Below are 12,734 nucleotides of genomic sequence, written 5' to 3'. Positions count from 1 at the left end.
GTTTAATCTCTGTACAAAAAATCTGCAGCAGTGTCAGTTACTATATTTAGAAATAGCTGCAGCATGTGAAATAGAGTTTGTGAATATTTCCAGCCTTCAACCTCAATGATTGCAAGAAACTGATACTGTTTTAGACTTTATGCAGATTTAGGATCATAAGGTTCATAATGTTCACCACAGGAGCTTCTCTGGTTTTAAAAACATCAGAGTTGCATCAAAGTGGAATATATCTTTAAGAAGAAACGCAGACTGGACTGTGTGGTCAGGATCTGCAGGGGAAACTCCGCTGCAGGCCTGCTGGTTCACTCTTGTGTTCATCGTATCATTGCCACAGTAATGATAAACAAACTGAAAGCACTCTGCAATCACACTTAAGTGTTCGGAGGAAACTCCTGCAGGTCAGCCCACCCACCCGCTTCAACACAGAGGGGCTGCTGAGCAACACTTCCTTCTGCTAAGTGATTCTACACGGACGTGCACGCAACCTTTCCCCGTAAAACCTGTCAATAAAGAAACTCATTCAATTCAGTTTTATCTATATAGCGCCAGTTACAATGCAGATTGTCTCAAGATGCTTCACAGAAGCCATATACCTGAACCGCCACAGCACGAACAATTCCCTTTTAATGGGAAGAAATTGAGCAGAACCCAGTTTGGAATATACACAATTACACAGAGGTTAGTAGTAAAATAGAAATAACACAGAATACAAAATTAAAAAGTACAAAATGTACATTTCTAAAAGTGTTTGTGTCAAGTGTCTTAACCCTCCTATTGTCCTCATTTATGAGCACCAAAATATTTTGTTTCCTTGTCTGAAAAAAAATCCAAAAATTCAGCAAAAAAATTACCCAAATTTCTGAAAATTTGCAAAAACTTTCAGGAAGAAAATTCAAATATTTCCTTAAAAGTTCCCCTGAAAAGTTTTATTTAAAAAAATGCCCCAAATTTGGCAAGAAAATTCCTAAAACACGATTAAAAATCTTCCAAAAAATCCCCCCAAAAATTCTAAAGTGATTACATATATATCAGTAAAATTTCTAATATTTTCTGAACATTCACACAAATTTCGCTGTATTTTGGTTGATTTTTTTTGTGTGAATGTTCCTAAAGAAACACTTTTTTAAGCATTTCTTTTTTCCACCAAAAAAAAATGTGCAAGAATTTCCCAAAAATGTTGAAAATGTGGACATCAGAAGTTCCACTGTGAAATTTTTTTTCAAACTTTAAACGGGTCAGTTTTGACCCACAGGACGACACGAGGGTTAAGTGTGTAAAGTATCTAGAAAAAAAGAAGAATTAAAATAACAAAAATAATATAACACAAGTACAGGATGCAAACTGTATACTAATAGCACAAAAGATAAACAGAAAATGAACTGAAGTAAGAATAAACAGAAGCATTGCACTTCAACAATGACAATACAGTTTACTGTTATGGTGTAAGGCTCTGGTATTAAATCTACTTCATGTATAGAAGGCAGTAAGCTGAAAACAGTGTGTAGATGAGCATATCAATGATGCAGAATTTACCTGTTAAGAGGGAAATGTGAAACATTTAATCCTTTGCATCAGGTTATTTTCTCTTCTTGCATTAGCTGAAGGCTGTTGATTATACTGTTTCACTTGAAAAATGCAAAAAAAAATATAAATTTGAAGCCACACTAACCAGTTTGCATGACAGATTAAAGTACCAGGGGTATTTATTCACATCTGTAGGTACAGGTTGTGTTTTATACGTGCAGACTGCAGTATTACTGAGCTGTGTTGGGGACAAACTGGGCAGCTTATTTATATGTGTCTCAACAGAAATCCCCTCCTGGAGCCAGAGATCTGTGCTCTGTGCACAGTGTTATTCCAGTGACAGTTTTCTGGAAATCCCCCACCTCGCTTTAGCTCCGCCCCACCACAGAGGGCATTTACAGACTGCTGCACAAACCCTATTGAACCAAACGCACCTCGGCCCGAACACTCAGGACCAGCATGGACCTCCACCGGACCAGTATACTAAACCAAATGGATTACAGCCGGGAACCGAAAGAAGGGAAGGCGGCCCAGTCGACGGACGAGCGGCTGGACAGCGGCTTGGACTCGCTGAAGGAGGAGGAGTACCAGGCTGTGGCCGCCGAGATCCTCCGGCTCCAGCTGGAACACGAGCCGCCGCAGCAGCACCAAGCCCCGGCGGTAACCGGAGAGCTGTACGACTGGCAAACACAGATCACCGAGGAGGGGGACACGTAAGTCTGACCCAGAATAACAACTCCGGATGTTTACGAGTGTTTCATGAGGTACAGCTCGGCTGGCTAGACCCAGCTCGGGTCTTTGGGGGTAATTTGTCGCTTTTCCTGTTGGGAATGTCTTCCTCCTAGCTTGGCATTAAAACGCTCAGGCTGGGGCCTAGCTTAGTCTGAGCCGAAGCTTCATTTGTTTTTTAAACTTCACGGCTGGTAAAAGTACGCCGCAACACACGGAACTGGCGTCCGGTTTGATAACGGGTCTATCTGCGGTCAGACACGGCAGAATTGGACGTAAACAAAAGGCTATTATCAGGAGGGAATCTATTATGGCCGCGGGTCAGAGTGGGAAAGTCCCGGGCGCGCCGCCAAGGAATCCGACCGAGGCGCGCGCTCGTGAAGCGACAAGAAGGGGGAAAAAAAGTAGAAAAAGTTCCTTAAAAATTAAAGCAAAGTTAGTGAGTGGAGGCTGGAGGCCAACATGGGTTATTACTGCCATAAAACCAAGCTGAATAACATTTAACAAACATTGTTTTTTTTTTAAACTCGCATATAGTTCACACACAATACCGTATTGTGTAGCTCAGTTACTATTGTGTTGTTATTCTGAGCTGTAGACTGTCATGTTCATGTTTGCTTGGGATCATCTGTTTCTTTAGAAGTCTTCATATTAATTGTGAGGGCAATCCAAAGAAACTTCAAGTATAAAATCGGCCGCTGTGCCACACTTGAGTGCAGATAAAGTTACATAACTCGGTACTAAATTAACTGCATCCACAGTGTTTGGAGGGTCTGAGGCAAACTTGGTTGACTTGGTGTACAAATAATTATATAATCTGGATTGCAAATTTTTGCTTTCTTGGAATTTCCTCTGCTTTTCTTCTCCAATTCTCTCCAGTGCTTTAATCATAAACTATTAGGAACTTTAGATGGTTGTGAATGTGAAGGGTAACAGGTTTTCTGTCTCCTCCTGTGTGTGCAGGTTGCTCCACCTGGCCATCATCCATGAAGCCAAGAACTACATCAAAACAATGGTGGACCTGTCTAAGAACACAGACTTCCTCAACACACAAAATGACTTGAGACAGGTGCACAAAAAAAAGCCTCTTTATTTATCATCTCCTCTGCTAACGTTTCCCTTCATCTGTTACTAAAACGTCTTCAGAATAACTCAATAACTGGCCTCTCCTTCCTGCTTCAGACCCCTCTCCACTTAGCGGTAATAACCAACCAGCCGGACGTCTGCCACAGTCTCCTGGTGTCTGGCTGTGACCCCACGCTGGTGGACAACAGCGGGGACACGCCGCTTCACATCGCCTGTCGCCACGGTAACCTGCATTGCTTCAGTGTCATCACACAGAACTGTCGGCTGGAGCATCTACACACGGCAATGGCTGCCTGCAACTACAATGGTAAGACTGTCGTATGAGAACACTGAGCTTTTTACTTTTAATAACAGAGACGTTTGAATTGGGCTACGCTGCGGCAGCTCTACGTTATTAGAATATTGTACCCTGTGGTGAGGGTATTTTCCATTCTGTGGCGGCTTGGAAACAGACGCCACACTGACCAGCCTGCCGCTGCTCTTAGAACTGCTATTTAGAAAGATGAATGGTGGGCACAGAGTAATTCCTGCTGCCCATTATCCCTGAAAGCTATAGTTAGGAGGAAGGAACCGTTTAAAGCAAGCGGGGGGAATGCCATAGCCTTTTATAACCACACCATCTATTACACGGTACATAATTTTAGATGCTGGGGCTTCAAATAGAAAGGTGGACAGTTTTAGTTTTAAACATTTTTAAATACCTTTTTAACACTGTTTTTCTGTAATAATTGGCATTAACATAGCAGCATAGTTAATTTCACTTGGAGGCTCCTGTTAAAGTGCTCTTCCTCGTATGTTTTTTGCAGGTCAAAACTGCCTCCACATGGCCTCACTTCATGGTTTCCTCTCGTTGGTGGAGAAGATGGTGGATCTAGGAGCTGACATTAACTCAAAGGTAATCAACACAACACACTCTTTATGTACCAAGACTGTACCCGTACAGGACCAGCCTCGTGGTTGTTTTCACTCCTTTAAAACCTCTCCGTTCTCTCCCCGTTGCGTAGGAGCAGCATAACGGCCGCAGTGCGCTGCATCTGGCCGTGGACCAGCAGAACCTCTCCCTGGTCAAACTGCTGCTGCAGAAAGGAGCAGACCCCAACCAGCTGACCTCCGGAGGACACACCCCCTACCACCTCACGTACGGTTTGGACAACTGTGACATCAGGAAAGAACTGTACTCGCTGACCAATCCCGACCTGAGGGAGCTGCCGGAGAGCGAGTCCGATGAAAGCGAGGAGGAAGAGGACGAGGAGTCTGACGAAGAGGTGTGTTGAAATCACAGAGCTTTCAGAGTGAGCGAAACATTAACGAATTCCAGCCTGATATGTGACCAGCTTGTCCCTTTTGTGTCTGCAGGTGCGATATGACGACATTCAGTGGAACGGACATTAGCAGGAAATGAGAGAGTGAGGAAGTGACAAAGGCAGGGGAATGTGATGATGATGATGAAGGACAAATGGCTCGGTGCGATTAATACTCCTGCAGTGACGTGCCAGGAGGACGACAGCGTCTCCATCAGGGCATGACTGCTACCAGTGTAAGACGGACAGGCAGCTGCAGAGAAGAAGAAGTGAACAGAGACTGACGGCTGCAGGAGAGCAAACACACGATCACGTGACACATTATCATGGGATGGCATTGCTGTGTAAGAGGATGGCTTGTATTCAACGGACACTGCAAATCATTGTCATAAACAACATCCATCCGTAGAGATGTACCCGTAACGGCTCTGTTGTATGATATTGTAAATGCTGTGTATACAAAGATGTATTTTTTATGGAAGCTGTGAATGTGTACAGTTGAGCAGGTTGTATATGTCAGGCAGCAAACAGTTCCAGCACACTCCAGTTAAATTAAAACACTCATATTTAACAGCTCACATCTCCTGTGTCTGTATATTTGGGCGACATGAAGGGGAAAATCGTCCTGGATGGCGACTAAAGCACTACGTTTGGACAAGAATGTTTCCGCACATGTACGTTAGACATCGAAATATAACAATATGAAGATGGTGCAGAGCCCAGCATATAATCAGCAGCGCCTGACAGTATTACAGAGCTGTAATTATATGGGAAATTACTGTAACCACGTGGCTTCTTGCTGCCGGCGGTGTGTCTGCTTACATGAATGTCTCCATCAAAGCCAGACAGCTGAGTTTCAGTTCTGACCACCGCATTTATCTTCATATAATACGTATCATGCAGGAAAGAGCTGATAACAGGACAACTTGTTCCACTGAATGAGGAGCCAGCCACCAACTGGGCCTTGAACGTTGCGGTTCCTCCTGTTAGATGTGCGTGTAGAACTGAGATAAAAGGCTTTGGGGAATTTTGTGCGTTTGGAACGAGGCCGACTACTCAGTCATCTAAATCGGGAAGTTTTTTTTTGAAGGGTGGGGCTAAGAGAGAAGGACAGGAAATTCCCAGGAACGGAAAACACTTCGGCTGTTCACGACATTCCTGCTTCTCATCCGCCAAAGAAGGGAATTTGCTTTACAACAGGATGCTCAAGTCAGGCGCTAGAAGGTGGGGCGGAAGGCAGTTCCAAGTAAAATAAATACCCAAAATCAATTACGCAACTCTGACTGGCATTTGTGCTTAAAATTAAAATGTGTTTAAGTCCCAATCTTAACCCTTTTGATGCACAGCGTGGGTCAAGAGATACTCTTTTTCCATTGAATTTGGGTCACTTTTGACCCATTTTTGCAACAAAGGGTTAATATGGATGTTTCATTTAAGTATGACTAGCATAAATTATTTCTCCCAATTAAAGAGATAAGATAAAATGCAATTTATGTCATGACTATTCAAAGATGCACGCTAAAAGAGCTCCTGTTGGTATGCAGTCGTAGGCAGAGAACTACAGCCGCTCATACAAAATCAACTGTACAGTGATCTGTCACAAACATTGAAGGAACACGTCGGTCCAAAGCATGCAGCCTCCAAACTCCAGGCCATGGACTGGAACACTGCAGATCTACAGGACCCACAGGTTCTGCTGCACACGTCCCAATCCCAACCACAGGACACCCTTCAGAGGTCCAGTGTCCACGTCCTGACCTTTCAGAGTTGCTTTGGGTGCACAATATTAAGCATGAGGTGTTAGTGTTGTGGCTGATTGGTGATATTCCAATTTCCCACTGTGATTTTTCACCTTTTGATTCCTACGCTAGCACCAGGGTTACTTCATGATCATGTTTTCATGCTTTAACCGAGCTAGTCGTTCACAATTGTTGGCGATTTATGTTATCAAACTGTTACCCCGGTAAGCTGCACCGAGCTAGAATAAAGCCAGATTATCTCACAGTAACTAAATTCTTAACATCCAATCACAGTACTGAGGTCATAGCTAGTGGTGGCGTTGTACCGCACTTATGTATGTAAATATACACATGTAAACATTATGTAGTCCAACATCACCTTTTACCATGACTTCAGTAGACTTCACAATATATTTTGTATAGCAATGCCGTCAGTTTCAACGGCAAAATGTTTGTCCAGGTGTAGCTTATAAAGGTTGAGCACCAGGGTCAATCTATAACTGAGGGACTTTTGAAGTCTATGGGATATACTATCTTGCATACATTTTTATTATAAGAAAAAAACAATAATCATGACAGGTATTTCTTTCTTGCCAATATATATAAAATTTTATATGGAAAAATAACAAGTTACCCATAACTAAAACACTTCTTAGGGAAATGTGTTAATTCCAGATCACATGACCTGCTCCACGTGATGTCATTTCCTCCTGAAGAAAAGACTGGAAAGACTCCATGGCTTTCTGACTTATTTAATGTAGTGTGTGAGTCAAGTGTGGATTTATCACATCAACAGGTTTACTACAATATCTTTATAAATAACTTTCAATTTTACTCAGTTGTATATATAATATTTAGAAGAATCTTTCTGCAAAAATATCATGTGGTGTTTGGTTTTAGGTGGCCATGTTAATTTTAGGCCTGAAAACAGCAAATATGTCAACAAAAAGCCCTCCAATTATATATTGACCCGTCTGATTTTGTAGATGGACGATGGTCCCATGAATATTTCCAAAAAGTCTTAATGGAAAGCCCTCAGATGGTTGAATAGGCTACTACAGCAAGAGGTAAATAAAGAACAAAGAAGTAACCAGAGAAGCTTAAATGTTAAATAAAAACATTGTGTTTAATAGAAGTGCAGTCATGTACAGCAACAATTTTAGCAGAGGGGACAAGGATGGAGAGAGTAGAATAACGAGTCACTTCTGAGAGACGTTGACCTGAGCAGACTTCAAACAGGGGTGTGACAGTGACTGTCGCAATGAGAGAATTCCCACAGCTGTTCCCTGGGTTATCACAAAGTACAGAGAGTTAGCATCATCCTGAAACTTAAGACAGAGGAGAGAGAGAGGACTTTAAAGAAGATGAAACCAGAGATAGAGATACACGTAGTGGCAGCCCTGAGTAAAGATGTTGAGAAAGCACTGTGGGAATACAGTGACAGGAGAAGCTACAGGACCACTGAGTTCATATTGACGAGGTACTGTGCTGTAGTTGTAGTGTTACCACACCTCCATCTTCTTATCTGCTCATGTCACGCTCATCAGGTGAAGTCATTCAGGCCAAGCTGCAGCCAGAGATGCCACTTTGACACCAAGGAACACAGTATTCTGATGTGTCATATGTTGGAATGACTTGAATGCACCTTTCCTGGATCTGTGACACCGGGCTGCAGTAAGAATGTCCCAGTTTAAAGAGAAGGAAAACGTAGGAGGGCTGGGTATGTGGATAAGATTATGTCCCGTCAGGTCCGGTGTATAACCAGGTAGGTTGGGGGGGGGGGGTTTGTTGAAGTGTTGGTGCAGATGGGTAACAATCTACCCAACTGGTGTAAAATGTCTTCTATCGTCTCCTCTGAACATGATGACACCAGATCCTCCTCTGTCTTCTTTGTAGCTGAGACTTTAGTGTGAGGGACATTTCTTTCTGGTTTTACTGTTCAACATTCTTTTTAGAAAATAGCTGGCAAATTTGTTTACTCTCTCTCAGACAAAGCCACCAGGTGAGTATCAATCTCAGACTCAGACAGAATCCTGGAACACAAACACACAATTTAAAAGGTACAGCTTTATTGTTTCGCCAAACTGTGCAGAACACACACACCAACACACACACACACACACATGTTGAGATAAAGCTCGATCATGTAAGCCAATACTTTGATCTCATCCCTGCTTTGAGTTTTAGGGAATTTCCATTACAACACTAGCCTATTTTTCTCAATTGTATAAAAGTGCCCTATGAATGTTTGACAGAGCCAACACATTACCAGCATTTTAGTGCTTTTAAGTTTGTTCAGCAACACCCTGCTTATTTTTGTTCCGCAAAACCCATTTACAGCAGCAGCTGGGCCATTAAAACAGCCTTTTACCTGGAGCCAAGATCATTTTTATTACTTATGGCTATGAAGATATGTTCTCTCTTAGTCTCAGAAAAATACTCACTTGAATCTGGGTTCCTGTGTGGTGATAACTCCCACCTCCAGCTCAGAGGGCTTGAAGTCGATGGACAGAACAGTGGACAGACATGAGATAGCCATCTGTTCAGAGAGAGAAAGAAGATGAAAGAAATTAACTAGATGAAAAGAAATTCAACATTCTTTTTTGGAAATATGCAGATTGGAGCAACGGGAATTCATAGTGTTGAATAATAAAGAAAAATGAAGCATAACGTTTAAAAATGATCTGTGTCACTAAATCTAAAATGAATAAATGAAAGGCTTTACCAGAGAGCAGCATATCAGTCTGTGTGTGTTCACAACTTCATGCTGAAATGGCTCTTCATATTTGAAAACATTGTGTACAGTGTTTGTAAGAAATACTGACGTGGTTAAACAGATGTTTTACCACCTAGAAAAATGCTTTACCACCCTCTGTGCTAGTCTACAAACATTAAACTGTGCCAAAGGATTTCACGACTCTTTCATTTACCAAGAACATCTGGTAAATCTACGACCTATCAGATACAGGTTTAGGCCATGAACAGGTTTAGTCGATTTTTTTATATAAAAGAAGTAAATACAACAAACCAAAAATGGCAAAAAAGGAACATCATGTGATGAAAACAAACAGAAGAGAATTCATTTATTGTATCTATACCAAGCATTTCCCTGAAGTAGTGACTTTATACAAGGAAGCTCAGCTTTCTAGGATTGATTTTTTAAGGTTACAACAGATTTCCAGAAAACCACTGAGCAATTCCACAATATTTCCATACAGAGACACGGCTGTAAAAAGCCCATAAATTTCCGGATGACCCAAAAAAATCACTAATCTCCCTGACTGAAAGGTCTAGAAATATCCAGGAAAACCCCTGACGTACTAGAAGCTTTGTGACAAGGAAACCTCGTTTGTTTGACTGGCATCCCACAGTCCTGATTATTAGGGCTGTTTTAAGACAGCATTCCAATATGTGTGTGTGAGTGTTTTCTGTTTTCGTATGTCTCCTACCTCTATAATCTGCTCGTAGGTCCAGTCCAGTTTCTTTTTGACTTTCTTCTCAAGGAAACTGGTGGCCTCGGTCTGTTTGACTCCAGCTGCTGTAGCCTTGAAGCCACAGTAGTAGCCAGCTGGATCACACTTAAACAGCTGTGGGCCCAACTCCTCATCCAGTCCCACCACGATCATACCTGAAGGAGGAACAAAAACAAACAAGTCCTCTATTTAAACATCTGGATTCTGCTCTTTGAACAGCACTTTAAAGACAAATTTAGGATCATCTTCAGACAGCTTACTAAAACATAACGGTTTCATCAAAATCAGTTTCAAAGACATCTTATGTAAAGCTGCTATGAGCTGCTCATAATAGATATTTCATACTGCTATTTAAAATAATAATAATAATACAAAACAAGTTTCAGCTTAAGTCTTTAATAAAATAAAAATAAATAAGTGCTAAAGTAAAAGTATTCATCAGCTCTGACCACGTAGATCCTTTAATTATTCTGGAAGTGGATGACAAGAAATGATTTCAAACATTTTTAACGTTTCAATTTTGTGTAAAACCTTCAATCCAAGGACATGTTTTCAGACAAGTTTTTACTCACAGCAGCCGAGAGGCCTCATCTCAGCATTCTGTGTGTAGACCTGAGAGATGTCAGCCATGCGCTTGCACAGCATGTCCACTGGGATCTCATAGCCGTACTTGTACTCCCAGTTAGCTGCTTCATATCGAGCTCTCTGCACCTGAGACCTGCTGTCAGCTGGAGGGGAGGAACACACAGTGGAAGCTTTTCACACAAATACAAGAATATAACCTGAAACAGTCACTGTCCTGACCAACTTACATCACTTTAAATTACTGCTGCAAACATTGAAAAACGTGCATCAGTATTACTCTTACTTTATTTTGCCAACTCACAGCGTAACTGATCTTCGGGTTGGATGCATTTCTAGGACATCAGTCAGACCAAATATCACTTACCAGTCATGCCGGTCATCACACAGCCAATGCTCTCTGTGATTCTGAACAGATGTGTGACTGTCATGGCATCCAACAGCTTGTCCTGAGGAAGATGTAAGGAAAGCCATTGTTAACAGAGAAAAATACACTACAGAGTACAGTGTACTGTAAAGTCAAGGTAAAGGTGTTCCACTTCCCTGTTATTTCTGGCAATTCAATGAACAGAACGGTGCCACATGCTTGAGTAAAACAAACCCCAATACAAAAAAACAAACAAACAAAAAAAAACATTTCTTTTGGATATCCTCCATTCTCTGACTAACATCTCTTTTCAGAGGGCACCAATAACGTCTCTATAAAGAAAAAACTGTGCAGTCCATCAACAATCTGACCACACAAAGATGTAAAGAAAAGGAAACACAAACTTCTTTGTGTTTTGAATGTTTTGCAGACTGACCGGGACTTTCTTCTGCGTGACAACGACAACGCAGTCCTTCCCTCTGACCGCCACCGAGGTCAGTCCTCCCTGGTTGATGGCTTTGAAGGCGTACTCTGTAAACAGATAGAAGGGGAAAACCCCACTGCTCATAAGCTACGAGCATTTTTTAATTGACAAATATTTAGGTTTTGGGCTGAATGACATGCAACAATTCATACTGGAATTAGTTTGACAGATATTGTGACTGTGATATGTATCTCCACTTTTGTTGGAATGACTGTTAAGGCAAATCCTTTCCATTGACGCAAATACAAAATAATGATTTTACTGCAGACTGTACCAAGCATCTTCTCTCACACCTGGAGAATGAGGTTTGTAAGTCAGGGATTCTCTCTAACACAATGCTTCATTTCTAATGCTCTGTTATGACATATTTCGCTGTCATCAAAAAATTGCAGTTGCTGTGATTTAGATTTTGCACTTGGTCATTTTGTGATTTTCAGTCACAGTCACAGTAACTGTTCAGCCGTACTATGGACTGCAGTATTTTAGTTTCAGAGGTTTGTGTTCCCCGTCTGGTTCCTTTAATTCAAATCTGTAAAGAATGAGTAAATTAAAAAGAAAACAGTCAGTGTAAGAATAATTATGAGTGATGTGTTTACATTCAGCAAACAGTCACACCGGCTCCATGACCGTTCACAGGTCTGGGCCTTATTCAGCTTAGATTACAGGCTGTGCTTTCATTAACTTTCTCAGTTCTCTCTTCTCAAAAAAACAAATCACGAATCACATCTGAAATCAGTTTAAAGCCAGCTCAGTATAAGTACAAATATCAACGAGCTGTTGTTTTCATCTACCACCATCTGTCAAAGGATTCACCTGATACTTAGCTACTAGCTTCCTAAAGAAACTAATAATGTACAGCACTATTACTGTAAACTTTATGGTGAGACTCCACAGCTACATTAAACTAGCTCAGGTAACTAGCACAATTTCAATAATACGAAGCAGGATAGTTTGTACTAATAATTGATAAACTGGATTAATTTAAGTGTTTTCATATGTGAACTATCTTCATGTTAACACTGTCGCAATGTGCTGAAATACTGTATAATATCTATTTGTAAACCACTGAGCTCTGAATGAGTAAGCTAGAAGTTGCTAGCTGCTGTTAGCAGGGCAGTGATGACTGAGCAGGTTGACTTTTCTTCATTTCTCTCTCTACTGACCGACTTGGTAGAGTCTTCCTTCCGGAGAAAAGATGGTAATATGACGGTCAAACCCCGCACTCGATCCCCGAGACATGACGGCTGGAAATAATTGAGGAAAACTGATGCAGACTGAAGCTGAAACTAAACTGAGAAGCAACAGAAACAAAACATGGAAAACACCTGCACCGGAAGTGATTCTGAGCGCGGGCGTCCAGTTCCGGGTAAACTCCACAGCTCTGTAGTTTTCTACGTTCTGCTTCATAATGGAAGGGCCAGCATATGATTGAGGGACTAGAAATCCATG

General features: G+C 41.5%; 2 protein-coding genes across 2 annotated transcripts; one reads left to right on the top strand and one right to left on the bottom strand.

Annotated features, from left to right (window-relative positions):
• The first annotated feature begins 1,882 nt into the window (after window positions 1-1,882).
• Window positions 1,883-5,218, top strand: nfkbiab (nuclear factor of kappa light polypeptide gene enhancer in B-cells inhibitor, alpha b). Its single transcript, XM_022201650.2, has 6 exons — window positions 1,883-2,237; window positions 3,217-3,322; window positions 3,436-3,646; window positions 4,146-4,234; window positions 4,344-4,604; window positions 4,696-5,218. The coding sequence occupies exons 1-6, from the start codon at window positions 1,984-1,986 to the stop codon at window positions 4,729-4,731; spliced, it is 957 nt and encodes a 318-aa protein (XP_022057342.1). The 5' UTR covers window positions 1,883-1,983; the 3' UTR covers window positions 4,732-5,218.
• Window positions 5,219-7,486: 2,268 nt separating this feature from the next.
• psma6a (proteasome 20S subunit alpha 6a) lies at window positions 7,487-12,624 on the bottom strand. The gene is made up of 7 exons (XM_022201649.2): window positions 12,449-12,624; window positions 11,238-11,332; window positions 10,802-10,883; window positions 10,425-10,580; window positions 9,829-10,007; window positions 8,824-8,918; window positions 7,487-8,412 (listed from the first exon to the last, which is right to left on the bottom strand). The coding sequence occupies exons 1-7, from the start codon at window positions 12,522-12,524 to the stop codon at window positions 8,355-8,357; spliced, it is 741 nt and encodes a 246-aa protein (XP_022057341.2). The 5' UTR covers window positions 12,525-12,624; the 3' UTR covers window positions 7,487-8,354.
• Between the last annotated feature and the right edge of the window lie 110 nt (window positions 12,625-12,734).

Source organism: Acanthochromis polyacanthus, chromosome 1 (assembly GCF_021347895.1).
Source record: "Acanthochromis polyacanthus isolate Apoly-LR-REF ecotype Palm Island chromosome 1, KAUST_Apoly_ChrSc, whole genome shotgun sequence".
NCBI classification, from domain to species: Eukaryota; Metazoa; Chordata; class Actinopteri; family Pomacentridae; genus Acanthochromis; species Acanthochromis polyacanthus.
This window is presented reverse-complemented; position numbering and strand designations above follow the sequence as displayed.